The sequence below is a fragment of the Lacerta agilis genome, chromosome 13 (genome assembly GCF_009819535.1).
Source record: "Lacerta agilis isolate rLacAgi1 chromosome 13, rLacAgi1.pri, whole genome shotgun sequence".
Lineage (NCBI taxonomy): Eukaryota > Metazoa > Chordata > Lepidosauria > Squamata > Lacertidae > Lacerta > Lacerta agilis.
The window spans coordinates 10704246-10731553 of NC_046324.1; the positions used below are offsets into that span (position 1 = coordinate 10704246).

At 43.3% G+C, this 27308-nt stretch overlaps 1 protein-coding gene across 1 annotated transcript in view; it reads right to left on the reverse strand.

The window, feature by feature from the left end:
- Nucleotides 1–1120: 1120 nt before the first annotated feature.
- The window catches only part of SCG3 (secretogranin III), a 47192-nt gene continuing 21004 nt past the window's right edge, over nucleotides 1121–27308 (reverse strand). Inside the window, exons 9-12 of the mRNA XM_033167172.1 lie at nucleotides 19898–19975; nucleotides 17325–17450; nucleotides 6086–6166; nucleotides 1121–2438 (exon numbers count right to left, since the gene is read on the reverse strand). Coding sequence (XP_033023063.1) covers nucleotides 2320–2438; nucleotides 6086–6166; nucleotides 17325–17450; nucleotides 19898–19975 — 404 coding nt within the window. The 3' untranslated portion in view covers nucleotides 1121–2319. The remainder of the gene's footprint in view (nucleotides 2439–6085; nucleotides 6167–17324; nucleotides 17451–19897; nucleotides 19976–27308) is intronic.

Sequence of the window (27308 nt, forward strand, 5' to 3'; positions counted from 1 at the left end):
ACACGATGTATAATCTTATTTACTTCTATGTTTGTTCTGGGTACAGGTAGGTAGCCATGTTGGTCTGCCATAGTCAAAACAAAATAAAAAATAATTTATTTCCCCTTCCATTAGCACCTTAGAGACCAACTAAGTTTGTTCTTGGTATGAGCTTTCATGTGCATGGTATCTGAAGAGGTGTGCATGCACACGAAAGCTCATACCAAGAACAAACTTAGTTGGTCTCTAAGGTGCTACTGCACAATTTTTTTATTTTTTATTTATTTCGACTGCGTCAGACCAACACAGCTACCTACCTGAATCTTATTTACTTCTATCACGTCCTGCTTTATTCACATTTTTTTCCTGATCTTTAAAGCCCCAGATATTGTAACCTTTCCTCATGGCAGGGGGATGTTTATTTCTTTTCTCACTTATTTATTCTCTCTTTTAATACTCATCAAGCCACTTGCCTTGCACAACTGGAAAGCCCACGTGTTGTTGTCGTTTTATTGCACTGCTGTTTCCCCTTTCAACTTTTTACAGTCATGATTATGGTAAATCAGTTGTTCCCCAAAGCTGTGTGCCGCAACATACCGCAGTAGAACCAACACAGGAAGTTATGTTGTGAAATCATGAAAGTTCCCCCTGGACTCCAAATTCCCATCTGCAAAAGAGGGTGCCTGCTGCAACTCTGCATGAGATCCAACTCTGGTCTTAGCTCCCCTGCCCCCCCCAGCCAATCTCTGCTTCTGAAAGGGCAGATTATTCTGTCACAACAATTCAGGATATGTGATTGGATCATTCAGCTATTCCTGAGGCAGTGGCAGCAGAATAGCCTGCCCTCTGATGAAGCTGTTCATTGTTTCTTTTCATGCGTCATTGGAAACAGGCATGCCTAGGGCAATTTGGAGGCATGTTCAAAATTCATTTAAGCTTTATTTATTTTTAAAAAAAGACATGCTTCCCACACACTGCATAACTCTATCTGCTTAGGCGTAAGAGGGATATAGACCTGATAAAAGTATGCTTCATCTCTCAGACATTTGAGAAACACTGGGTTGCGTTCAACTTGACCAGGGTTTCCCAAACATGGGTCTCCAGCTGTTTTTGGACTACAACTCCCACCATCCCAAGCTAGCAGGACCAGTGGTCAGGGATGATGGGAATTGTAGTCCAAAACCAGCTGGAGACCCAAGTTTGGGAAACCCTGAACTAGACCCACAGAACTTAACAAATAAAAGTTAGCCATGCCTATTAACTTCAGTGGGTCTCCTCTGAGTAGGACTAACACTGGATACAGCCCATTGTGCTACATGGCCATTCAATCTCCAACAAGCTTGAGGGTATAACAGCAATTTCCTTCAATGCAGGCCAAAAGTTTGAAACTTTGCATGGTCTGACTGGCAGAAGTGATGAGCAACCTATATTGATATTGAGACCGCTCATCCTAAGTACACTTCTAATTCTAGGCTCCTCAAATGCTTTCTCTTTAAATTTCTCCTCCTCCTCCTCCTCCTTATAAATTAACAGCTATTTACATGTGCCATTAGGCTACTCACATCAAGAATTCCATTCTTTATACATGCAGAGAAATAACACTTATTAAAGAACTATGAAGGTGTGTTAATGACAACATTGCTGGTGTACCTGACCATAGCAATGCCGTGACAAAACAGTTCCTTCTCCCTGTAAGATCTACTTTTAAAGGCTTGATGCAGTGTGTCGAACATGTAGCAGCTACTCAATGGCACACAGACAGGGACACAATACAGAATGCACCAAACAGTGAGGAAATGGCGACATAACGAATTCAAATGGGACCATCTTTGACACAAAATAATATGAACGACAAAATGGAACCGGAATGTGAGATTTCTTAATATGTAGTTGCATCATTCTCATCTTAATAATGCCCTTTGCAAATGCACAGAGTGGCATCTCTACAAAGCCACTGAACGGTGGAAGAAGTTGGCGGATGCTGGGCATGAGGGGGGAAGAGATCTTCTCCAAAAGCACCTGCCTTCCCTAGAGGATGTCAAAAATTAGGCTAACAGCAACATGTTGCCAGCATTTTACCCTGTTGACTAGAAAGTGGGCAGCAAAAAAACCCTGCCTTAAGTGGAATGGTTGATGTGCAGGGGGGAATGAAGATGCAGTCATAGTGGGTTGTGAACCAAGGTTTTTCACCTGGAATAAATTCAGTACAACGCAGAGAGAATACTTTCTAATAATCTTGGGATGAGAGGCGAGGGCAGGGAGAAAGGAGGTTGTACTAGGTGTGGGTGAAGCTCGACTAGAATTCCCTACAGCTTCAAGAGACGTCCCCTTTTCTGCTCTTTACAGGCTGCCGTAGATACGCTTGATCACGTCTGCCTCTTCTTTATCCAGGATGCCCTTCTCTACGTAAGCGTCGGCTTGCTGGTCGATGAAGTCCCGCAGTTTAGAAAGATCGTAATCTGGAACACAAGAAAGGATTCATGCAGCAAGCCTCCTCTGAGTCAGCTTCTCCCAGTAAACAGAACGTTTTCATTGCAAGGGAAGGTTTAAAATTTTTTTTGCGAAGGTTTCCTAGCGCCTTTAGAAGTCCCCAGTGTGGCAGCGAAGCCAAGCTTCAACTCTTGTCCGAAACTGAGATGGTGGTTAAGCCTCTCCTCCTTAACCATACCCTGAAGCTTAATTTTGCCCGATGGTTGAGGGATAGAGACTTTATTCAGGATCCCAGGTTCAGATGACACAATAAGTCAAACTTGGACTCAGAGGTTGTGGTGTATTGTGCTTAAAGGGCTGGGGAGAGGCAGTGCCAGATTTACGTATAAGCTAAACAAGGTACAGCTTAGGGCCACACTCTCTTGGGGGCCCCAATAAAATTTAAAGGGAAAAAAAGCTGGATGTACATTTCCAAAATAAAAGATAAAAAACAAATAAAATAAAGCCTACAGTGTATTGTTTTGTTTTTTGTTGTGTAGGCTCCTATGATTTAAGTAATGGGCCCCGCCTGCTAGCCTGCTCCCTAAAATATCACTGGTTTGCTCATTTCTATATACTGTACAGTGGTACCTCCAGTTACAAACTTAATTTATTCCGAAGGTCCGTTCTTAACCTGAAACTGCTCTTAACGAGAGGCGTGCTTTCGCTAATGGGGCCTCTTGGTGCCGCTGCGCTGCCGGCACACGATTTCCGTTCTTATCCTGGGGCAAAGTTCTCAAATCAAGGTAACTCTTCCAGGTTAGCGGAGTTTGTAACCTGAGGCGTTTGTAACTCGAGGTACCACTGTATACGGTGCCTACATTCTGCATGTGCAAATGGCTTTAGATAGCTATTAGGTCCATAAATTGCCATATAGCATATATTCAACACAAAAAGCAGCGGCAATTTGTTGTTGACGAAGGACAGCTGGTCATATAAAGGGCCCCATTACCTTCAGTAGCTTAGGGCCTCATCAAACCTAAATCCGGCCCTGAGGAGGTACAAATTCCTCTCCAGAGCGCACCTGCACAGTCTCTGTAAGCCACAGTTTGGCTTACCATGACATGTGAATGAAGCATGTGGGATGTAACCCTACATTAATTTCCAGCCTGGAAATTGGCAGAACTCTCCTTCAATTTGTATATTCAGATCAGTGGTACTGTGAAAATATCTGCAAACACGAAAGATAATGACCAAGCTATCACATTTCACAGCACTCACTTTCCAGGGCCGTTTAGAGAAAACGGATAATTGCTCAGTTCATTTGTCTGAATTGAATATGCAAAGAGGCCTCCCTGTCACTTAGTTCACATTCATTGCAGCATTCGGCCCAACATTCCAGATGACAGGGGCAAATATATGTGGAATAAGGTATTTGCAAATTTGCAGATTACGTCTAATTTGGTAAATATGTTTCACGGCACTCTAATAATTAACAGACAAAGCATATCGCTTATCTCTGTTAGGTTCGGTGGAAAAGTATCATAATGGGCACATTAACAAAAAAGCAGCAATATCTTCCCATCTGCTGCCTCAATTAACACTGATGCCTAAGGAACACTGTTGTACCATTTCCCCAGGCGCGATCACAGAGCTTTTCAGATTAATAATTCAAATACCATTGCCAAGTTTGTACTTGCTGTGCCATCTCATATCTCTCCCCCCTTTCCCCCTTCATTGAGTCTCCTTTCAGATTTTCTTTTGTGAATTCTATACAAATCTACACTTGCCTCCCATACAAATATATATATATATACCCGAAGGAGCGTCTCCACCCCCATCGTTCTGCCCGGACACAGAGGTCCAGTGCCAAGGGCCTTCTGGCGGTTCCCTCGCTACAAGAAGCCAATTTACAGGGAACCAGGCAGAGGGCCTTCTTGGTAGTGGCACCCGCCCTGTGGAACGCCCTCCCACCAGATGTCAAAGAGAACAACAACTACCAGACTTTTAGAAGACATCTGAAGGCAGCCCTGTTTAGGGAGGCTTTTAATGTTTAATAGATTATTGCATTTTAATGTTCTGTTGGAGGCCGCCCAGAGTGGCTGGGGAGGCCCAGCCAGATGCGCGGGGTATAAATAATATTTTTTTATTAAATTATTATATAACACACTTCATTCTCAGAACTGTGTGCTCAAGTCTTTAACTTCATTTTGTTCCAGTTTTGTTAAATGGAATGATTAACGTTTGTGCACCGGATCTGTGGTCAAATGTTTGCGGGGCACGGAGGCCTAAGGCTGGAGGCAGATGCAAAACAGCAAAAACAACACAGATCTAAATGCTGGCAGACCAGGACAGTACCTTGAAATGAGAGTTATTTAGGGTGCAGTGTTACAGCAGCGGCTGGTTCCTATTGGGTCTGAGAGGGCAAAAGGGAGGGAGACCAAACGGTAGGTGGAGCTGGAGTCAATGACAGACAGAGCTGCTTCCCTGATTGGTTGTAAGCCAGAACTCAGGCAGGTGGGACCTGCTGAGCTTAGTGGGGAAGCATCCCAATTCCCCTGATAAACCAGCCTCCAGTCCAATATTATATACATATTCACCTGGAGTAAGCCTTATTGAATGAACTCAAGGAAGCCTAGCTCAGAGTAGGCATGCCTAGGACGGCACTATCAATGTATGAGATAATTTTTTTTATTTTTAATTTTTAAATTAAACCAACTATCTACCTACATATAATTTAAAAAAAAACATGAAATCAAGATAACAAACTTTTTATAAAAGAAGAGAAACAAACAAACTGTAAACAGATAAGGACATTGGCAGGATTATTGTAATAACCTGCAGTTTTATAACAGTATATATTTAAAGTAGATGAATAAATGAGCAAATTAAGTTAATTTGGATATGCAGGAAATATATAAAAAAAAATTATGGAACAACAGAAAGGGGGGGAAGTAGGGTCAAGTTTTGAAATGTTAAAATGATTGTAAAATTATTGAAATGTATAAAACTGAAAATCATTTTACACACACACACACACACACACACACACACTGTATATATACCATATATAACATGGTACATAACTTCCATTATACAAATGTAGGTAGAGAACAACCTTAATTTCATTTCTTGAAAGGAATGTCTCTTATTTATGTCAGCAAATCAGCCCATAGAGTCAGTGGCGTAGTGTGAGGTGTGCACAGGGGTGGTAGCCCCAGGCGCAAAATTGCTAGGGGCGCAAAATTTCGGTGCCCAGTGCTGGCTCAGTACAGCTGCACACTTCCGTCACTGGGCTCTGCTGAAAATGGCTTCTCCATGTGAACCGGCAAGTGACCTCTCCAGACAATAGAATGCCTCCTTTTCTTATTTCTGCAGCTGCAGTCTCCTGGGTAACGCGGACATCATTAGGCAGCTGAATGTGCATGCGTCCTCTGCCCGTTTCCCTCCCTATCACCCCTTCCCCCTCTGCGTGGCCCTGGGCACCGGCAACACACGCTACGCAAGTCCTATGGTGTGATGAGATCCTATAATCAACTTTGTCTATTTAGCCATAATACAGCAAGTAAATAAATTATAAGTGAATGAAAGCACACCGCTGAGCTGTAAAGTCCATTATCCCAGGACTCAAACAAACAAACAAACATCATTGAGGGAAGGACTCCTCCCCATCACAAAAGAGTTTCTCTCACCCTACCTTCTTTCTTTCCTTGCTTGTTGTGCTTCTTCAACCATTCTATGTTCTTTCTGATGGCTTCCAAATATGCCTCTGCTTTCCCTTCAGGAGCAAGAGAAAAGAGAAATCGAACTATTTATGACCAAGTCCAAATATTCAGGGTAGTAAAGGTAAAGGGACCCTTGACCATTAGGTCCAGTTGCGGATGACTCTGAGGTTGTGGCACTCATCTCGCTCTATATGCCAAGGGAGCCAGCATACAGCTTCCGGGTCATGTGGCCAGCATGACTAAGCCACTTCTGGCGAACCAGAGCAGCGCACGTAAATGCCGTTTACCTTCCCGCCAGAGCGGTATCTATTTATCTACTTGCACTTTGACATGCTTTCGAACTGCTAGGTTGGCAGGAGCTGGGACCAAGCAATGGGAGCTCACCCCATCGCAGGGATTCAAACCGACAACCTTCTGATCGGCAAGCCCTAGGTTCTATGGTTTAACCCACAGCACCACCCGCGTCCCTTAATATTCAGGGTAGCTATAGGTAATTAGAGATGGGGGTGGGGGTGGGAATCATTTTGGTTCTCATTTAAAGCGGAATCTACTAAATCCACTTTCCAAAGCAATCTGAGATCCAAAACACAACTATCCTTTAAAATTCACACTTAAATGAATTTTAGGATGCAGTTCTTCAATCAAATGAAATGTTCACAAAAAGGCCTATTTTAGGGGAAAGTTGTACATAAAAATGAATTGCCGGTAATATTATTAATAACACATTTATTACCCACTCTTCACCATAAGTTCTTAGGGCAGGTTTCTACAATCTAAAACACAATGTTAAAAATAACTTTTAAGGACTATAACTTTAAAAAACCTATTACAATAAAATAAAATAAAAAGGGTGGGTCCTGAAAAATAACATACAAAAATGCATCAGATTAGGAGAAACTGCTCCCAAAATTTTTACGTGAATCAGAACTGCATACAAAAACATGTTTAATTATGAAAATGCTGAAGAATTTTCACGAGGATTTTAAAAGAAGCAAAATGCTGTAGAAATGTGGAGTACTGAGTTTACAACTGGAAAAACAAACAGAACCGAGAAAACTGTGATTGACAGATCTTCCCATTCTTATATGCAATGATTCATTACAGCATGTCTTAAACACAATCTATCATTAGAATTTGGGAAGGTACATTTTAAAAGGAACTAGCTCTAGTTCAAGTTCAGCATGTCCAAAAGGAAACATCCCAGTTTCCCAGTTCATATTTGCTCCTTTACGAAAAGAACTAGTTTGGCTCATAGTCAGTTCAAGGTCACCCACATAATCCTTGGCATGCACCCCCCCCCCCAATTCAGCATTCAGAACGTTACAAGCTGCTGCGCAATATAGACTAAGAAAACGTCAAGACACACACAAAGTGGAATGTGAATTATATAATTTAATTTATCCTCCCCCAAATTACGTATGATCTTAAGCTTAAAGGTCTAAATAATAATAATAATAATAATAATAATAATAATAATAATAATAATAATAATAATAAAATTTTATTTATACCCCGCGAAACCGGGCTCAGGGCGGCTAACACCAATAAAATCACAACAAAAACATAAAACAGTTCATTAAAATACAGATTAAAATACAATTTAAAACTAAATCTAAACTTCAGCCTCATTTTTAAGTAGCCCACCAATCACCCCAAAAGAACGAAACATCAGGGTTAAACTGAAACCAACCCAAAGGCTAGGTGGAACAGCTCCGTCTTGCAGGCCCTGCGGAAAGATGCCAAATCCCGCAGGGCCCTGGTCTCTTGTGCCAGACTGTTCCACCAAGTCGGGGCCAGTACTGAGAAGGCCCTGGCCCTAGTTGAAGCCAACCTGGCATCCTTGTGGCTCGGGACCTCCAACAAATTATTATTTGAGGACCTTAAGGTCCTACCTGGGACATACTAGGAGAGGCGGTCCCTTAGGTATGAGGGTCCTAAGAGTCCCAATAGTAAAACAAAACAAAACAAATACCCCCCCCCCACACACACACATAGAAGAAAATGAACTAGAAGATGAACTCATTCCAAGTTCTACCCCTAAAATGAACTAATTCACATTCCTATTGCTCAGCAAGAATAGGAAGTAATTTCAGGGATAGTTCAGAGATTTTTGAACTAATTTGATGAATTTATTAAACCAAACCAGTGCGTTCCAAACACTGTTCTTAAGCTTGCAGCGTAGGCGGGGGAGCAACACTGAGATGGATCTCAGTGCCACAGTCCACCCAGGGCCTCCTCATTTGCCCAACCTGCCCCAGGCTGTACCATGGCCTTCTGGCTGGACCAATGCCATCACTAAGAGCATAAGAACACAAGATAAGCTCTGTTGGGGCTGACCAAGGACCCATCTACTCCAGCATTTTGCTCACATGGCCAACCAGATGTCTATGACACGCCCCCAAGCAGGACTTCAATGCAACCATGTGCTTCAACTCGTGATCCCCAGCAACTGGCATTCAGAGGCATAGTCCCTCCAGCAGTGGAGGCAGAGAAAACATAGCCCTTGTGAATAGGGTAACTGTGCCCCTGAAGGACCAGGTGCGCAGCCTGGGAGTCATTTTGGACTCACAGCTGTCCATGGAGGCGCCGGTCTATTCTGTGTCTACCAGCTCCATCTGGTACGCAGGCCAAGACCCTACCTGCACACAGACTGTCTTGCCAGATTGGTGCATGCCCTGGTTATCTCCCACTTGGACTAATGCAATGCGCTCTGTGTGGGGCTACCTTTGAAGGTGACCCTGAAACTACAACTAATGCAGAATATGGCAGCTAGACTGGTGACTGGGAGCGGCTGCCAGGACCATATAACACCGGTCTTGAAGGATCTACACTGGCTCCCGGTACGTTTCTGAGCACAATTCAAAGTGTTGATGTTGACTTTTGAAGCCCTAAATGGCCTCTGCCCAGTATACCTGAAGGAGCGTCTCCACCCCCATCATTCAGCCCGGATGCTGAGGTCCAGCTCTGAGGGCCTTCTGGTGGTTTCCTCACTGCAAGAAGTGAGGTTACAGGAAACAATACAGAGGGCCTTCTCGGTGGTGGCACCCACCCTGTGGAACGTCCTCCCATCAGATGTTTTATTCTGTTTTAATATTCTGTTGGGAGCTGCCCAGAGTGGCTGGGGAAACCCAGCCCAATGGGCGGGGTATAAATAAACTATTCTTATTCTTATTCTTATTCTTATTCTTATTCTTATTCTTATTCTTATTCTTGTTCAGTTGCTGGGAATTGTAACTCTGTGAGAGGTAAACTTCAGTGCCTGGAATTCTCTGAGGGAAAGAAGGTGGGTGAGTTGCTTGGCAGCTGCCTGAAGTTGCCCAGTGGTGCCATGGGCCTGGCAGAGAGAGTGTTCCTGGAGCCCAGAGCCCATTGGCTCCAGTCCTTGGCCAGGCTCTGACCTCACAACCAGCTGTGGAATCCTGGGAATGTTTTGTTTCCTTGGAGGCCAGGTGAGTTCTTTGAAAGGATCCCTGGGTCAGTTGAAAGCCCAGTCAGTTGGAGCAGTTAGCAGCTGAATTCAGATCACTTCTTCTGTTCTTGTCTTGAAAGCTGTTCAGATGGATTGACTGACTTTCTGGACATCTTCGGTTTTCTACCTCCATGGCACAATGTCCCGCTGGTTGCGCAGAAGGTAAAGTCATGGGGAAGAGGGGAGACATCCTGAAGATTCATGCCCCCACCACATGCCCAGTTTTTAAAGATGCTCCTTGGACCAAGAACCTTGGTTATTTGACCATTGCAAACATCATGCTGGGTGTTACGTGAGCCAGCAATTTTCCCAGGGAGTTTTGTGATGAGTTTTCTGATGAGTTTCCTGTGTTTCCTTTTTTGCCACCATCCAAATTGCAGCAGAATTACCACCCCCTCCACCCCAAATATTCAGGAGAATGCTCCCCCCCAATCTCACTGCCCACAAATAGGATGGCTCCTGGTATGTTTCTGAGCACAATTCAAAGTGTTGATGCTAACTGTTAAAGCCCTAAATGGCCTCGGCCCAGTATACCTGAAAGAGCGTCTCCACCCCCATCATTCGGCCCAGACACTGAGGTCCATCTCTGATGGCCTTCTGGCATTCCCCTCATTGTGACATGTGAAGTTACAGGGAACCAGGAAGAGGGCCTTCTCGGTGGTGGCACCCACCCTGTGGAACGCCCTCCCATCAGACGTCAAGGAAATGAACAACTATCTATCTTTTAAAAGACATCTGAAGGCAGCCCTGTATTGGGAGGTTTTTAATGTTTGATGTTTTATTGTGTTGGGAGCTGCCCAGAGTGGCTGGTGCAGAACTGTTAAGATGAATGTGCTACCAAGAATGTTATTTCTGTTCCAAGTGATCCCTATAATAGATAAGGTGAAATGTTTCAGCGAATGGAAGAAGTTATTATCTAAGTTTATTTGGCAGGGGAAGAAGCCAAAAATTAAATATAAATTGTTAATGGATACAAAAGAAAGAGGTGGATTCTCCCTGCCCGATTTAAAAATTTACTATGAAGCTGCTACATTTTGCTGGTTGAAAGAGTGGTTTACTTTAGAAGATACACATCTCTTGGATTTAGAAGGTTTTGACAATGTGTTTGGTTGGCATGCTTATGTATGGTATGATAAGATAAAGGCTCACAGGGGCTTTAAAAATCATTTAATTAGAAAATCGTTGTTCAGTGTCTGGATTAGATATAAAGATTTGTTAGAAATAAAAAACACCTTTGTGGATTTCACCGCTGGAGGCTAAGGCCTACAAAAGGTTAAATATGGAAGCCAAGTAGCTAAAATATAGAGATGTCCTGATTGAGGGAGAAGACAAATATATGTACAGCTCAAAGATAAGTTAAATGACTGGTTACAATATCATCAGATTAATGAAGTATTTAAAATGGATATGAAAAATGTTGGTTTCTCGTTTGAAAAGTCACGTTTGGAAACAGAGTTGCTTGATACAAAGTCAAAAAAATTATCTAAAATGTATAATTTGTTGCTGGAGTGGCACCCGAAAGACGAGCAAGTGATGTCAGTGATGGTTGATTGGGCAAAAGATGTGGGGCATAATATTATGTTGAATGACTGGGAGAGATTGTGGAAAAATGGTATGAAATTCACTGCTTGTAATGTATTGAAAGAGAATTATGTTGAAAATGATGTATAGATGGTATTTAACACCTGTGAAATTGGCAGAAATGCATCATGTATCTGATAATAAGTGCTGGAAATGCAAAGAAAAGGAAGGTACCTTTTACCACATGTGGTGGGCTTGCCCCAAGATAAAAGACTTCTGGGGGAAAACTTATAATGAACTGAAAAAGGTGTTTAAAAATACCTTTATCAAAAAGCCAGAAGCCTTTTTACTTGGAATTGTAGGAGACAAGATCACAAAGAAAGATTGTACATTCTTTTTGTATGCCATAACAGCAGCTAGACTATTACAGGTGAAACTCAAAAAATTAGAATATCGTGGAAAAGTCAATTTATGTAAGCAATTGTTTTCATTAGCTACTGGAGTTTAATATATGAGATAGACTCATGACATGCAAAGCGAGATATGTCAACCCTTTGCTTGTTATAATTGTGATTATTATGGCGTCCAGCTGATGAAAACCCCCAAGTTGAGATTGTTAATTTGGGGTTCTCATCAGCTGTACGCCATAATCATCACAATTATAACAAATAAAGGCTTGACATATCTTGCTTTGCATGTCATGAGTCTATCGCGTATATTAGTTTCACCTTTTAAGTCAAATTACTGAAAGAAATGAACCTTTCCATGATATTCTAATTTTTCGAGTTTCACCTGTAATAGCCAAATTCTGGAAAATGCAAGAGATGCCTACGATAAATGACTGGCAGATAAAGATGCTTCAATATATGGAACTCGCCGAGATGACTGGAAGGATCCGCGACCAGAAAGAGGAGAAGCTGGAAGAAGATTGGAAGAAATTTAGAGTATTTGAAGAAGTGTTGTAATATATAATGTACCCTCATGGAATTATATATAGGTTTTCGGTAATAAATATGATTTAACTTTTGGATAGAATTGATTGTTATAGATTTTCTTTCTACTATAGCTCAAGATTTTAGAAGATGAGCCTGCTAGAGGAGATAAATGGACAATGTAGCTCAGAGGGAGGACTGGGGGAAGTCCCCACACAATGGAAAATAGCAATGTGATGGATTGTGAAATTTTTGTGTTTTGTTTGTATGTTTTGTTTTGTTTGTTGTTGTTTTAGAAAAAAATGCAATAAAAATTATTACAAACAAACAAACAAACAAACAAACAAACAAACAAACAGAGTGGCTGGTGCAGCCCAGTCAGATGGGCAGCATATAAACCATGGGTAGGCAAACTTAAGGCCCAGGGGCCGGATCCAGCCCAATTGCCTTCTAAATCCGGCCCACGGACGGTCCAGGAATCAGCATGTTTTTACATGAGTAGAAGGTGTCCTTTTATTTAAAATGCATCTCTTGTTTATTTGTGGGCCCTGTCTGGTGTTTTTACATGAGTAGAATGTGTGCTTTTATTTTAAATTCATCTCTGGGTTATTTGTGGGGCACAGGAATTTGTTCATTTTTTATTTTTTTCCAGCCCCCCACAAGGTCTAAGGGACAGTGGACCGGCCCCCTGCTGAAAAAGTTTGCTGACCCCTGATATAAACAATAAAATAATTATGATTAGTAGTAGCAGTAGCAGCAGTAATGGAGAGCCTTAGCAGAGCCCTGCAAGATCAGGCCAGGAGCCCATCTTTCCAACCAGATGCCTCTATGAAGTCTGCAGGTGGGACCTTAATGCAACAGTGCTCTTCCCACTGAGCGCAACAGCCCTATCTGCTCCCCTCTCTCAGCTCTCTGCACGTGCAGTGCACAGATGTGCATGGGAGCAGGAGCTGCTTAGAAAGTGAAGCCATAGCATGCAAAGTTGAAGAGGAGAGAAGGAAAGAGAGTCAGGAAGCAGACAACAGACAGGGCGTTAGAAAACGGGGGGGGGGGATAATAGTGGGAGCCGTGACTTAAATTAGTGCTTGAAATTCTATACCGCCATGAGTCATTGTGTCTACAGGGCAACCAGGACCAAAGATAACCTAATGTGGTCTCTAGTGGAATATAATAGTTTAATGGATTCTGATCGCTTAACTTTGCTGCAGCTTCACAGATGAAATCTGGTCCCATTTGGTCTGTGTAGTTCAATCCCTCAAGAGCCGGTAATTTGAAGAACAGGTGAATTAAGCGCTAACAGCGGGATAATATTTTTTTTGTTTCGAAGGGCATAGAAAACCAGGCTATGGTGAAGAATGCAACAGCCCAACTCTCTCTGATTTATTATCATGCAAGTCCAGTGGATTAAATAGGGGTTGCGTATTAAATGGGAGTAGAGTTGAATATATGTGGTGAATTAGCTTTAAATAAAGTACAGTATGTATTTACTGCTTCAATGTCACCCAGGATGATCTTTTGGTTTTTATGTCAATTTTCCGCCAGCAGATGTCAAACCTGCTATTCCAGAAATAACGGCTAATTCCTGGGTTGCTGCTATTAAAATGCACAACCAATTGGCAGCAGAATATATATAATTAGTGTCAACCCGTTGCAAATCATTTGAAATATGTATGGTATTCTGGTTAACTCTGTCAACTTTGCTTAATTAGGGTGTAGACTATATACATGAAATTTGCACTTTTAAAAATAAATGAATAAATCTATGGTTTCAACAAATTAACAATATTCTGATCGTGGCGTACAAGACAGTTACTCAAAAGGAAGAAAAGCAGCTATTCACAAATGCCTCTGTGTATCTGAAGAAGTGTGCATGCACACGAAAGCTCATACCAAGAACAAACTTAGTTGGTCTCTAAGGTGCTACTGGAAAGAATTTTCTATTTTGTTTTGACTATGGCAGACCAACACGGCTACCTACCTGTAACAAATGCCTCTGTTATTTGGTGACTGAAGCATTGAGGGCAGAGAGTTCCAGAGGGCTTCTCAATGGCCACTATGCTTTCCCCCAGAATGCCCTGGGTGGAGTGTGGTTCTGGGGCATTTGGGGGGGGGAATGGCAGCTGTTATCCCCCCCCACTCAAATATCCCAGAGTAGACTTCTTCAGCACAAGGCCCTCCAGATATTGTTGACAGAAGCTACTTGCTGGGTGGGGTCGAGAAGTTATACAAACTTTGTGGCAGATGAGTCGCTGTTGCTTACTGGGAGCGGAAAGCGAAGGTGCAAGCTGGTGGGCAGGTCAGCACACGGCAAACTCGCCAGCAGGCATGCCAGTTTGCTCTTACGGGCACGTCTGCACCACGATGTTCTCCCTGCGCCTCTAACCTCTCTGCAAGCAACAGCGAGTCACTCGCTGCGAAGTTTGCATAGCATTTCCGCCCCAGAAGGAAACTGCTTCTAACTGGTTGATGGCAGCACCCATCGAGCACCAGACTCTTAACCTCAGGGTCGAGGGTTCGAGCCCTAAGTTGGGCCAAAGATTCCTGCATTGCAGGGGGTTGAACCAGATGACCCTCGTGGTTCCTTCCAACTCTACGATTCTATGACCATTGGCTGTGCTAGCTGGGTCTGATGGGAGTTGGAGCATGTTGTTGTTGTTCAGTCGTTCAGTCGTGTCCGACTCTTCGTGACCCCATGGACCAGAGCACGCCAGGCACGCCTATACTTCACTCCCTCTCGCAGTTTGACCAAACTCATGTTAGTAGCTTCGAGAACACTGTCCAACCATCTCATCCTCTGTTGTCCCCTTCTCCTTGTGCCCTCCATCTTTCCCAACATCAGGGTCTTTTCGAGGGAGTCTTCTCTTCTCATGAGGTGGAGTTGGAGCATAGCTGTCAACTTTTCCCTTTTTTAAAGGGAAATTCCTTTATTCCGAATAGGATTCCTCGCAAGAAAAGGGAAAAGTTGACAGCTATGAGTTGGAGTCTGACAACATTTGGAGGGCACCAGGTTGGGAACAGCTGTCGTAGAATGTCTCCTGGATAAAGTGAGGGAGAGAAATTTTGGCCACCAGCCAGCAACCACCACGAGGGATGCAACTACTTTGTTTGTGGCAAGGGTTATAAAACCCAGTAGAAAGGAAAATGACAACAACAAAGGTCTGCTGCAATTATAAGCTGATTCTTATTTTTTGCACACACCCCTCCCAAAAGATTGGTCAAAGTGCCCCCCCACACTCCTGACACCTGCAAATGGAGGAGCATTATTTTTGTATGAGGGCAGGGAATAAACTGTATCATCGTCAAAATCGCAGATCAAACATCACTGCCAAGTTTCTGTTTAGCCATTCACTACATACAAGTTTGAACAAGTGGGGATGTGGAGAAGGGATGTTGGAAGCCTCCACCTCATCCATCATATGGGCACTTTGTTCTGAGCCATTCAGCGGGCAGCATTCTGCGCTGGAAATCGACCTGCAGACGTTGGATTTTTACAGCACCTCTCATGTTACAGACCAATCAATATGCCCGGCCCAGACTATTGAGCTCACTAATGATTTTACGTTCTTAAAAAGGGATAGATGCAATTAGGTGAAAATCTTTAGCTACAGTGGTGCACTGAACGTATTGAATTTAGGTCGCAAAAGTAGCGTTCAGAGTCTGAAAGGAAAAAAAATAAAGGACGCTAATTGCTCCAAATTCAGTATATCAACCCCAGTTATACTTCGACATTGCTTTCCTGTTTCCTTCTGTTTAGGGCTAAAAGCATTAATCAATCATTTGATGTGATAATCATACGGCTGATTTATCGTTCACGTTTGTGACCCGCTCTCCAAGGAACTCAGCACAGTACTATATGTGAGGCCATTTACTCATTGCAACAGCCTCATGTCATTGCTTTGGCATAATTGACAGCTGCCCACTCAGACCTGAGAAATGGAAACCACAGGCAAGGGGTCGGAACCAGTCGATACTGCTGTTCTCCAGGCTAGGTCCCACCCTGACATGGAAGACTTTGAGCTCAGATTCAGAGGGGGATCAAAGTGCACAACTGGACCACAAGCTTAATATGAGTCAACAGCGTGATGCAGCAGCAGCCAAAAAAGCTGATGCATTTATAGGATGCATCAACAGAAGTATCTTGTACAGATCAAGGGAAGTGATAGTGCCACTCTATTCTTCCTTGCTCAGACCCCACCCTCAAGTACCATGTCCAGTTCTGGGTACCACAATTTAAGAAGGATATTGAGAAGCAGAGGAGGGCGACCAAGTTGATAAATGGTCTGTAAAGCAAGCCTTACGAGGAACACTTGAGGGTGCTGAGTATGTCTAAGCCTGGAGAAGAGATGACTGAGAGGTGATACGATAGACATCTTCAAATATCTGAAGGGCTGTGACATGGATGAAGGGGCCAGCTTGTTTTCTGCTGGTCCAGGAGGTAGGGCCCAAACTGATGGATTTTCTGACTAAACATTAGCAAGAACTTTCTGATGGCAAGAGTTGTTCGATAGTAGAATGGACTCCCTCGGAAGCTGGTGAACTCTCCTTCCTTGGAGGTTCTTAAACAAAGTTTGGATGGCTGAAAGATACTCGGAGTCCAGTGTGACTTTCATGCTCTTTATTCAGCTCATAGTAGTGAGGAATGCAGTTCCCCCAAAACATTTGCTTTATATACACTATTTACACAATGGGCCCCACGTGATTGGCTAATTCCGGGATACTCCTGTATGCCAATCGGAATGCGGATTCACTTCCACCTGGAGCTGGATTGGGTGGCTCCTGCAGACCAATCAGACTGCTGCAATCCCAATCCTATTGTTCTGGGACCAATCAGACTGCTGCAATCTCAATCCTATTGTTCTGGGACCAGTCAGACTGCTGCAATCTCAATCCTATTGTTCTAGGACCAATCAGACTGGTGCATTTTGGATCCTATTCAACTCAGTACATAACAATGGCCATCTGTCAGGGATTCTTTAGCTGTGACTCCTGCATTGCAGGGGGTTAGACTAGATGGCCCTTGGGGGTCCCTTCCAATTCTACAATTATACTCTTTTATGATTCTATACTGGTAGGGATGTGCCTTGAGGCTCTGCTTCTAGGCTTCCCAGAGCCATCTCGCCGGCCACTGTTAAGAGACAAAGATGCAAGGTTCTTTCTACGTATGGTCTTTGGCAACCAACCAGCCACAACAATAATTTCATTACATAAGGCTTTGAAGACGCATGCCGGAAAAAAACCTGGGGGCTGGATCTGACAATGACAGCAGCAAGGACAGGAACCTCTCCTTACCTTTGGGCTCCTCGTCGTTTCCTGTGTTTTGTTCTTCGGCTTTTGTCGAATCCTTCAGCGTTTCGTATTCTTTTTCCATCTTAGCTGCTGCGGCTTTTGTGCTGTCAGCCTCTTCAGTGCTCTTGTCTGGGGGGGGGGGGGGGGTTGAAAGCAGAAGGTTTCCCTGTATCATCCTAACCACATCATTTCCTGAAAGCACACCAGCTCACCCTTATGCACCGAGTGAAATTGGAAGTGCCGTTTGGCTGACTTCTTTCCGCAAGGAGTACATTAGGGCTGTCTGTGTACACACCATGCATTTAGGACGTATTCAAAGCACATGGCTAGAGTTCCCAGATTCTTCGGGGGAAGTCATTGCATTTTAAAGGTGCTTTAACTTTTAGCTTGTTTCCACAGCCCTCCTTTACAGAAGACACTCCTCTCTTTAAAGGGCTTTTTCATCCATGTCTGGTTTAAAGATAAAGAAACCTCAGAACGGAGAGTGGGGGCTGAAATTGCCCATCAACACTGAGTAGCCCCCAGTCTTAGTAGGCATGCCAGCCACCTGGTTGGCCTCCCTCACTTTGGCGAAGCAGATTGTGTTTCTATTTGAACTACATAAATTATGTCTAAATGTGTGTCTTTACCTATAAATTTGCAGAAATTATGTCTAAATGTGCACCTCTACCCAGTGGTGGAGCTTCATGCTCCGGCACCAGGGGTGGAGAGCAGGCGATGGCGGGGTGTGTCGCCCGCAGGGGCGTGGTGCATGTTCTGGAGGTGGGATGCCCAGCTTGGGGGGGGGGCAGCCGTGATGGAACCCCACCGAGATCGTGCTGCCGGGGGCGGTGTCCTCCCACCCCCTCTCTTCCTCCGCCCCTGCTTCTACCTATAGATTTGCATGTGCAAATTTGATGCAAACCTGTGTCTTCCGATGGCACCAATCTCTCTACCCTAGTAAAATGTTTATAGCCACTATAAGGCAGGTAGAATAACACTGGCCACACTCTGGAGAGACAGTAGCTTTCCACCATCTCAGACTGATGCTTAGCCAGCAATTCCACCAGAGATCCTGCTCACTGGAGATTGAACCTGGGACTTCCTTGGGGCAGGTGTAACGGGCTGGCACCAATGGACCCTGCCAGAGGCCATGCCCCAGCCGAAGACCCGCTGCCAACTCCTGGAGTATCCGGGCCCTCCCGCTCCAGTCTTGCTGACTACAGCTGGATCTTCAACTAAGCAAGTGGGTATTGGCAGGAACAAAGAGGATGATCAGCAGACCTGTTCATAGAATCATAGAGTTGGAAGAGACCACAAGGGCCATCCAGTCCAACCCCCTGCCAAGCAGGAAACACCACCAAAGCATTCCTGACAGATGGCTGCCAAGCCTCTGCTTAAAGACCTCCAAAGAAGGAGACTCCACCACACTCCTTGGCAGCAAATTCCACTGCCGAACAGCTCTCACTGTCAGGAAGTTCTTCCTAATGTTTAGGTGGAATCTTCTTTCTTGTAGTTTGAATCCATTGCTCCGTGTCTGCTTCTCTGGAGCAGCAGAAAACAACCTTTCACCCTCCTCTATATGACATCCTTTTATATATTTGAACATGGCTATCATACCACCCCTTAACCTTCTCTTCTCCAGGCTAAACATACCCAGCTCCCTAAGCCGTTCCTCATAAGGCATCGTTTCCAGGCCTTTGACCATTTTGGTTGCCCTCCTCTGGACACCTTCCAGCCTGTCAGTATCCTTCTTGAACTGTGGTGCCCAGAACTGGACACAGTATTCGAGGTGAGGTCTGACCAGAGTGGAATACAGTGGTACTATTACTTCCCTTGATCTAGATGCTATACTCCTATTGATACAGCCCAGGATTGCATTGGCTTTTTTAGCTGCTGCATCACACTGTTGACTCATGTCAAGTTTATGGTGTACCAAGACTCCTAGAACCTTTTCACATGTACTGCTCTCAAATACATGTACTGTTCATCTTGCTCAGAACACATGTACTGTTCATCTTGCCCGCTCTGTTAGGCTAACTCTGTGGATTGTGAGCTATGGGAAAGTGGGGCCTTTCAGAGAAATGAGCTCTTATACCTCTTAAATAGGCACGACTCCCCCCATAAATAATCCTGGGAACTGTAGTTGTCAAGGGTGCTGGGAATCATACAACTGTGGAGTGGGGTTTCCTAACACTTCTCAGCACCCTGCTCAAACTACAGTTCCTAGGATTCTTCGGTGGGGAGACATGGCTGTTAAAAGTGGCATAAAACTGCTTTAAATTTATGGTGTGTGGATGTGTCTTGCTTGGGGATTTGCCACTGAACCTTCTGCAAGCAGATCATGTGTCCTGTTACTCAGCTATGCACTTTGGGGAGCGATAGCTCTCAGGTAGAAAATCAACCCAAAGAAACCAGACTAATGCAATTGGAAAACGGAAAACTATGGGAATAAAATTACACCAGGGAATATGAGATTTTTCACGACAGAAGGCTTTTATTATTTAAATCGATTGGACAGCTGTGCAATAAGAAGTTGATTGTATCTACTGGGAACAAAGCTATAAAAGCGATGCAATATCAGAATAAATGAATACCTGATGGCAGCTTGTTTTTGGTGCTGGGCTTTTCGAGTTTCTTTCTTGTCTGTAGAGCTATCATTGCATCCAGGTTTTCTAAAAAGTAGAAGCAGAAGATATTCACTCCTGTGCAGTAGAACAGGCATATATGAGGATTGATTTGATGGGTTTGCAAAGTAATGAATTATTCCCTTGCATTGAGGAAAATACAGGTTTTCAGATGTTTAAAAAGCTGTTGAGCACATAGGATGAAAATAGAGAACCATTACGAGATAGATGGAAGTCCAACACAATTAAAATACATAAGGAGATTCAATCCATATGGAAAGGTATTACATACAAAAAATGCTACTATTGAATTATTTTGTTTTTGTTATTGTTTTTGCCTTGTCTTTATTTTTTATTTGCTCCCCCCCCCTTTATCTTTCTCTTCAAAGACGTTGAGATGTATGGTTTCTAACTTTTATATTATTTGACTTTTAGAGAAGTTATCAATGTATGCATTTGTTAACTATGTATTTATTTGCATGTTTGAAAATAAAATAAAAAATAAAAAGAATAATGCTGCTTATAAAATACCAAGAACCAAAAATGAAATCTATTCATAGAAATTCCTGCTGCATTCGACAAAAGGCCAGTTTAATATTCATCTGTTTTAACTGAGGAAGAGGGAAAATGTAGCAGCAGCAATGGCCTGCAGTTATGCCTACAGCCAGAGGAGAAATGAAAACGATTTCAGAAGGGGTGCATGGGGAATGGGGACTTCTATGACTGTGGGGAACCTTCAGACTCTGGGCCGTTCAGAGGCCTATGAGGCAATTTTTCCAAAACCACACCCACCTGTCAATCAAGTGACATCATTTCAAAGAGTGGGTGATGTCAGCTGATGGACAAGTTTGTGTTCAATTCTGTGCTGACTGCACACCCCAGTTTCCTGCGAAGAGCTGACATGTGCAGCCAACTCGCCAGGATTTAACCCGCTGCTAATCAGTTGATGAGAGAGGGTAAAACAAACAATACAAAATACAATAAAACAACAACAAACACAAAACTACAAAAATGCAAAAACAAAAACACAGAAATCTAACTGCCTTTTTCATATCCATCACATTATATTGGGACCTCCTCACATCCTCTCTTCTGCGTTCATTTCTAATTTTCTTTAGTAACTTTGTAACATTGTAAAATCTTCTTTCTCACCTACTTTTAACAATATAATCCTTAATCCATGTATAACTCTATTATATTCCTAATAAAATCCACATAACATAATTCTAACTACTTCTTATATCCTATTTTAAACTAACTTCTGACAATACTGAAGCCTTAAATGTCCTTCTGATTTCAATTTCAAATGTCTATCTTTTCATGTCGTTTCAAATAATCTTTGAATTTCTTCCAAGATGAGAGAGGGGTTAAAACATGCTCAGTTCAGCAGGATTCAACACAACCCCTTTCCTGATCATAAACAGATTTGCGTCAAACCCTCTGCTAAAACAAAGATCCCACCCCACCATTTTAGCAGTGCCTTGCTGCCTGGAGGTGTTTCAAAGCATCAAATCACCTGATGTCGTTGCAATGTCAAGTAATTGACAGGTGCGTGCAGGGCCTGCGTGTCCATTAAGGCGAACTAGGCAATTGCCTAGGGCGCCAAAATGGAGGGGGCGCTGGCCAGGCTTGGGCAGGGGGGTGGGACGGGCTAGCAGCAGCTTCTCCGCTACAGCGGAGAAACTGCTGCTTGCCTCTCCACCACCCCTACCTCCTGCTAAAGCAGGCTTTGGCGGGGGGCAGGCGGTGGGGGGCACCAGAAGGTGGTCTGCCTAGGGCGCAAGAAACCCTAGCACCGGTCCAGGGTGCGTGGCCCCGTTCACCTGTCAAATTTGCCCTGCAAGGTCAATCCCGATGAGGATTTGGCCCACTGAGGCAAAAAATTCCTCAGCCTTGTTCTATTATAGCATCTTCTGCACTCACTAACTATTGTCCTCCCTTTGTACGTCACCCTGCCAATGAGGCACAGTGTATGTGCACCCCTGACCATTAGGTCCAGTCGTGTCCGACTCTGGGGTTGCGGCGCTCATCTCATGTTACTGGCCAAGGGAGCCGGCGTAGAACTTCCGGGTCATGTGGCCAACATGAATAAGCCACTTCTGGCGAACCAGAGCAGTACACGGTAACACTGTTTACCTTCCCGCCGGAGCAGTACCTATTTATCTACTTGCACTTTGACTTGCTTTCGAACTGCTAGGTTGGCAGGAGCAGGGACCGAACAACGGGAGCTCACCCCGTTGCGGCGATTCGAACTGCCAACCTTCTGATCTGCAAGCCCTAGGCTCTGTGGTTTAACCCACAGCGCCACCCGCATCCATGTGCATCTTGTACCTGTGCACAATTAGCACAACAGGCAGTTGTTCATGATATGAGGGACAGCAAACTATGGCCTTCAGACATACTAACAATATTCTTATTCTAAAAATGTTGCCTTCAATTGTGGGGAAAAAATGAGTTAGTTTACAGGAATATATATATATATATATATATATATATATATATATATATATATATATATATATATATATATATATATATATATATATATATATCAGGTTAGAAACCTACCTACTCTGCACTTTCTGAAACAATACATGAACCGAAATACAGCCAGCCTTTGAAATCTGCAGTTCTGCAAATTTGGCAATCAGTTCTCCAGGCACGTTATGTGTAATAGAGTGCATATACGAAGGTAAAATGTGGATATACATGGATGTGTTACTGTAAATAACATAGAATATGTATTATATTTGGGAAAATTGATTCGCAAAGCTGTGAATATTAGGCAGAATTGCAAACAAAAATGTATAGATACCAGGGGACATTTACACTGATTGATTTTCACGATGAGTTTTTTAATAAATAAATAAATAAATAAATAAATAAATAATAATAACAACTGCAAACTGATGTGGATAGGTGGAGAACTGAACTGAAGGTTGTAAAACAGAGAAATGGAGGGAAGCTTGAATTACACGACCCCTTATTATCACATTTTCAAAATCTGTATCCACAAGGACTAGAAACCTAAGAAGCTTCTGTAAGGCCATAAAATAATAGTTTTTGCAGGGTGCTACCACATTCTCTCTCACTACAGTGCAACCCCAACCTTGTCTGCTGAGAAGCAATTTCTGTTCAGACCATTTACGCTTTGTCTCTGGTAGGATCACAGCGTCACTTCCCTAGAACTGTTTCCCCACAAACAAAATACAGAACAAAATTCTCAAGCGCTAAATGATGTCAAGCAGGACTTGCTACCTCAAACAAATGAGAACAGAAAGAGAAGTAACGCCAGCCAGCCCTGTTTCCAGTCGAGAGTCTAAGTGCCCACCAGCTGTGGTCTGAATATGTGTGCACAATATTTGCTTTGAGTTATCCTAATGGGGTGAGTCATTCTGAGAAATGTCATAAGCAAGGCCAGTAGCTTAGCAACTCGGTGTCCTACTTGGGCCTTTAATGAGATCTGATGTCATTGCTAGGCCGGTTGCCTTGGCAACCCTTAAAAAAAACAGAGGAAGGAGCTGAGCTCATCAAGGCGACAACCTTTCACCCATCTGGCCACCTATTTCTAATAGGGTTAATGAAAGGAAAAGGTTGCCGCAGCTGAACTGCTTTGTAAAAAGCTTGCAACTTAAAACGAAACAGCCTGGTCTGTCTTGAAGACAGCTCTGCAGATTTCCAGTGACCTCCGGTGAATCCTGTGTTTTGTCAGCCCCAAAATGGAAAACGAGTGAGGTCCCAACGAAAGAAGAATGCCAACTTAAACTGACAGAATATGCACATCTTGCAGACTTAACATATAGAATAAGAGAACAAGAGGAACATACATATAAAGCAGATTGGGAAATATTTATTGAATATATTAGGGAGGAATTATGTACATCTGAAAATGTTGGCAGCATTAAGATAAATTCAACAGTGCCAATAAGTTTTGATGGATACAATAATGGAATACTGAATGGTTTCATTTTTGTAAAATATGCAGGGATTTATGATGTGCAAAATGAACCATGGAAAGAGAAGAATGGAAGTCATTGATATGAGAAAATTAATCGGGGTAAGGAACATTTTTGACCCTGTGGGTCAGATCTTTATCCTGCACCCCATGGGCCAACTTTGACAAGGGATGGGCCAACTTTGACAAGGGATGAGATGCACCCACCTGCCATCATCTGACATAATGAGTTATTAATTAAATTGTTGTTGTTGTTGTTGTTATATTTATTACCTGCCTTTCTCCAGACGATCTGAGGACAGGGTACAGCAATACAAAATACAGCATTGAAAATAGTTTACAATCACCACTACAGTAGGTCCTAAAATATATGTATCTCAAGTGTCAAAGACCAGGGTGAAGAGGTATATCCTTGGTGTAAAGGGAAAACTGTACAATGAAGCTGCCAAACACACCTCTGTGGGAAGGGAAGTCTGAAAATTGTTACACATCACTTGGGAAGACAGGCAAACTAACGCCAGTGTACTGGAAGAAGCAAATATCACCAGTGTCGAAGCAATGATTCTTCAACATCAACTTCGTTGGACTGGTCATGTTGTGCGGAGGCCTGATTATCGTCTCCCAAAGCAACTACTCTATTCCGAACTTATAAAAATGGAAAGCGTAATGCTGGTGGTCAACAAAAGAGGTTCAAAGACTCTCTCAAGGCAAATCTAAAAAAATGTAGTATAAACACCGACAACTGGGAAACACTGGCCTGCGAGTGCTCCAATTGGAGAACAGCCTTTACCAAAGGTGTCATGGTCTTTGAAGATGCTCAAACTCAGGACAAAAGGGAGAAACGTGCTAATCCACGCTTGGCAAATCCATACCATGATCAAGTCCCGCCCGGAAACCTTCTTCTGGGTCACACACCCCAATATTAAATATCCAGGAAAAGTCAGAAGCCCAATGTAACTTCATTTATTCAACAGCTCACTCCCATATTAAAACAAGAACACACTCTGAAAGCCCCAACAAGAACTGCCAGTTGGCAGTTGACAGTTGACAGAGCTTGCCATTAGAACTTTCATCCACCTACGCTTCTACGATTGGTTAGAATCATAACATGTGTTAAACCCAATACATAACACTCCTCCCCCCAACTTCCTAACAAAAGGAACAAACATACTCATCAAAGTGTGCTGGCCTTTTCCGCTACCGCTTGGACCACTGTGGAAGGACGTGTGGATCCAGAATTGGCCTCCACAGTTACTTACAGACTCACTTTTAAAACTGTGTTCATGGAAGACAATCTTACTCGGCTTTGAGGGATCGCCAAAGAAGAAGACAACCAAGGTGCCAGACACATCTCTGTGGGAAGCGAAGACCACAACGTAGGGGTTGCCAGAAAATTCCTTCTTCTGGGTCACACACCCCAAATGTCTGAGGGTGGTGGAACTGACAAGAGGGCCTCCTTGCTGATCTTAACATCTGACAGGGTCCATAGGGGAAGGGGAGGACTTTCAGGTAAGTCATTTTTCATTAAGTCATTTGTCCAAACAGTGAGCTGCAAAGCACATATTTTGCTTTACACTGCCACCGCTCCTCTCCATACATTGCCAGAGCTCTCCTTGCATTTCCCAAAAAGGCAGATATTCTTTGCAAAATCAACATATGCCTGAGAGGCACTTTGTCAGCACACACTTGTTCACTTGTCAGTATATCTTGGAAGCAATATGCATCAAAGCGTCTGTGGCATTCAGTCATTCTTTGGAGAAAAAAACCTGGCATTTCCCACCCACTCCTCCTATGGAAATGCCTTTGCACTAGAACACAAATATTTAAATATTTGTGACAAAGATCATCATCATTATCATCATAGCATAGTCTATACGGGATTGGCTTATACAGTATACTGTATTGTGTTTAGAGCAGCAATTTTAAGGAGAAATGTTTGTGGGAATGCTAAGTTATATTCTTCAGTGGAGCAAATATATTTTGGGGGGCAGAATGCCAAAAATAGTTTTAATATTCCTCCCCAACAGTATAATGTATTTTACTTTGTTTTTATGTACATTGCTTTGTAATGGCCTCACCTACATAAATAAATAATAACCTATTTATATGCAATTTCCCTTAAGTTACACACTTTTTGCAAAGCAATTTCCCCTTTTTGGTAATACCTTGGAAGTCGAACAGAATCCGTTCCAGAAGTCCGTTTGACTTCCGAAACGTTTGGCTTTCAAAAGGCGGCTTCTGATTGGCTGTAGGAAGCTCCTGCAACCAATTGGACGTTCGGCTTCCAAAAGAACGTTTGAAAACTGGAACACTCACTTCTGGTTTTTGATCATTTGGGAGTTGAAATGTTTGACTCCCATACGACTGCATATGTATTTATATGCACACTTTACCCCAGTAAACACATTTTGGGACAATGCACTGCAAAATTCAGAGGACTCTGAGAATTTCAAATTATGGCTATATTTCAGTTTATGTCTGGTTTCAGAAAATGTGGATTTGCTAAGTTTGCTTTCCAATGCAAACAAAAGAGAATCCGCCAGATCCTTAGCTGGAAGCACATGTGACAGCTGGTAATCGCTTACAACCACTGATCTTTTCAGTGATAACGTCAGCGAATACAGAAATTCTTCCTCACATAAATTCACGATTTAGCTGTTTGGAGAGAACAGCTCAATGCCTCTCCATATGCTAGACATCCTTGACTCCTCTGCAGAAGGTGGGGCTTGCCCATCTTGGCAAAGTAGAGGAAAACATGGGGGGAGGAGAGGCATACGGTGACATCTGGACACGTCCACAACTACTCAAAACAACTCTCTTCTCAGTTGCAAGATGGCCAGGGAATGGGATTGCTGAGTCATGGGCGAAGGAGGAAGGTGTGATTCTGGTGACTAAGGCAGTGTGACAGCCTGTGGCTCAGTGAAGTGGGGGGGAGTTGAGATGTAGATTGGAGACATGATAGAGTCATAGAACTGTAGAGTTGGAAGGGACCCCAAGGGTCCTCTAGTCCAACCCCCTGCAGTGCAGGAAACTCGGTTAAAGCATCCATGACCTCTGCTTAAAATCCTTCTAGAGGGTTACTACCTCTAGAGGGAGACCGTTCCACTTATTTTTTTCTGGTTCTAATCCTTTATTGGATAATCTGACAACTGTTTTATGTAGCCTTTGTAGCCCGAGATCGTTTCTTCTTCACCACCACCGGCTTCTGGCTGCGCAGAATTGCACTGGCACGACACAGAGCAGCCATGCGTAGGTCTTTGCGGTAGTTGTTCTTGCGGATGATGTAGCGGAGGCTGCTAAGAGTGGCACGGGCGTTTTTGTTGCTGGTGATCTTCTCGTAAGAGGTGGCTGGCTTCCACTGGCCTGCACGCTTCTTGAGGACCTGCTTTTTCTCTACACTAAGAAGTCTCAAATGCCGCACCCTTT